This window comes from Camelina sativa, chromosome 17, assembly GCF_000633955.1.
Source record: "Camelina sativa cultivar DH55 chromosome 17, Cs, whole genome shotgun sequence".
In the NCBI taxonomy this organism is placed as follows: domain Eukaryota; kingdom Viridiplantae; phylum Streptophyta; class Magnoliopsida; order Brassicales; family Brassicaceae; genus Camelina; species Camelina sativa.
The window spans coordinates 816,021-818,248 of NC_025701.1; the positions used below are offsets into that span (position 1 = coordinate 816,021).

Sequence of the window (2,228 nt, forward strand, 5' to 3'; positions counted from 1 at the left end):
GTGTGTGTGTCTGTCTACGTGCGTTTTACCAACACCCAGTCACCTTCTGACTACGATAAAAATCAAAGAAGTCCCACATGAAAATGACAAAACCAAAGAAATAGATCTCGTTTAAAAAAGCATCTAATAATGTTCAAAGAACGACAGTAGTGGTACAGCCAAGTATTACTAGCTCGAATAGTGAAATTAAAAACAACAAAAATAATGTTTAAGTTATTAGATGCACCAGGAATAATATTACTAAAGAGTCTTCTTTTTTTACAGCGAGCGCCTAAGGTGTATTGTTTTCTACCGGAAGCCCAGTTTTCTTGATAGAAATAGTCCAGAGAAGATCCGAATCCGATTCGACTGTGATCTTCTCTTCATTAACCAAGTTTGATGTACTTATCAACCCACCAAATCTCATCTCAGTGTTGCCTTTAAAGACGATCATAACAAACAGATACAAACAATAATTAGATCGATCTATGAAGATTATGATGCTGATTATGAAGATGCAAAAAAAAATGTTATATACTTACTGAGATCCCATTTAAGCCCAGAAGTAGTGGTTTTGGCAGATGGAGTACCAATAGGGATGAGTCCACAGTGAGGACCTTCAAGAGAAGAGTGAATGTGTATTTCATGTAGATGAGTCTTTGGGAGGAGTTGGATGAGGCAATCATCAGATAAAAGGACAATCCTTGTGTCTGGATATCGATACAAGACGTTGAGATTACCGGCTTCATGATCAAACCTTCCCCCGAGTGCTCCAGTGGCAAGAATCTGGAACTGCCAGAGAAAGAAAAAAATCAATCTTTTTATATATTGATGAAGAAGACAAACAAAAAACACAAGAGCTGCTTTGTAATAGAAAGATGAACTTACTCTAGAAGTCTCTTGATTGGAAGCAGAGTCACGGATATAAACAATGCATTTATCAAGATCTGTGGTATCCTGATCATGAGATTCATCTATGACCTTGGTTCCCTGAATAAGGCAGGCACAAAAAGCAGAGAAGCAAAAGCAGAGAAAAGCCAATGTTAGATTAGATCTAAACAAAAAACAAAACAATGTGAAATCTATTGGATTAAAAAACAAGACAAGGAGGAGCTTGCTTACCAAGGTGAGATAAAAGTCGAGGACATCAGGGCGAATAGAATCCATATCTCCCTTGATAACATCCGGCTTATACCTAATACATTCCCAATACAAAATCTCAGAACAGTCTTTTTGTGTTTATTAAAGACAAGATTTTTACAGTTTCTAGAGAAAGTCATATCCTGAAATCTAATCTATGAAGCTATGAACACACTCGTACTACAGAACAAAATCTCGAGCTAAAAATTAAGGCACTTTCAGTTTCAAGGGGGAGAACTAAAATAAGTAATTTCATCTGTATATGGAAAAAGAGTTCAAAAGCTTATTTAGGAGAGAACCTGTGACGAATGGAGGAAGCATCTTCATGAGGGAAGAAGAGAGGTAACTCGTCGTAGATGCGATTAGCGCCGCCATCAGCACAGAGACGAAGTTTTGCTGTTCTATACCAAAATTAACAAAACCCTAATTCTCGCATATGTATAACTAAAGAGAAGAAGGAAGAGAGCGTGAGAGAGAGAGAGAAGAAGGTACCATGTTCCCAGAGAAGAGGAGTGAATCGCGGTAAATTCTGGTTAAGAACAACGAGAGCGTATCTCTTCCCTGGAGTTTCTTCGGTAGGAAGGAGAAAGCTTGAAGAGTGAGTCATAACATCCATGGCTGACGACATCGTCTAGAAGCAGAAGAAGGAGAGCGAATTGTTTCTGATATTTTTGGGGGTTCTTGAAGGTTCATTCATTCAATCAATGGTTCTCAGAGCTGAATGAATTAAATATACGGTACACGTCACCACCACCGAAGCGACCAAAACGTTGACTTTTCAAAGATGAGATTTTTTAACTTTAGAAAGAAAGAAAAAAAAAACAAAAAGAGAGGGCCACGTCTCAATCTCATTTGTCAGCTGTGTTTATAGCGTTTAATACGTGACGTTTTCTAACCACGAAAAAGGTCTATCCTTTTTTTATATATAACCTATAGTTTTCTATTCTTGTTGAGATATTTTTTTGCTTGTTATTAAGAGAAGAAAATTTGATTTGTTGATATATTATCTATATTCCAGCTCAGAGGATCAACGTCACAATAAAGGTCGACTTTTTTCTAACATTTGTATACAATCGCAACCCATAAAAAAAAAAAAAAAAAAAAAAAAA

The 2,228-nt window shown here is 36.7% G+C and overlaps 1 protein-coding gene across 4 annotated transcripts in view; it reads right to left on the reverse strand.

Moving 5' to 3' along the window:
- LOC104754389 (thiamine pyrophosphokinase 2) overlaps positions 1-1,835 on the reverse strand; it is a 2,789-nt gene extending 954 nt beyond the window's left edge. Inside the window, exons 1-6 of one of the 4 annotated variants that reach the window (XM_010476572.2) lie at positions 1,612-1,834; positions 1,419-1,515; positions 1,102-1,174; positions 868-969; positions 522-765; positions 81-417 (exon numbers count right to left, since the gene is read on the reverse strand). In XM_010476572.2, coding sequence (XP_010474874.1) covers positions 272-417; positions 522-765; positions 868-969; positions 1,102-1,174; positions 1,419-1,515; positions 1,612-1,747 — 798 coding nt within the window. In that variant the 5' untranslated portion in view covers positions 1,748-1,834 and the 3' untranslated portion in view covers positions 81-271. Of the gene's footprint in view, positions 1-80; positions 418-521; positions 772-867; positions 970-1,101; positions 1,175-1,418; positions 1,521-1,611 lie in introns of those variants that run through there. The other 3 variants (XM_010476570.2, XM_010476573.1, XM_010476571.2) reach the window with 3 other exon arrangements.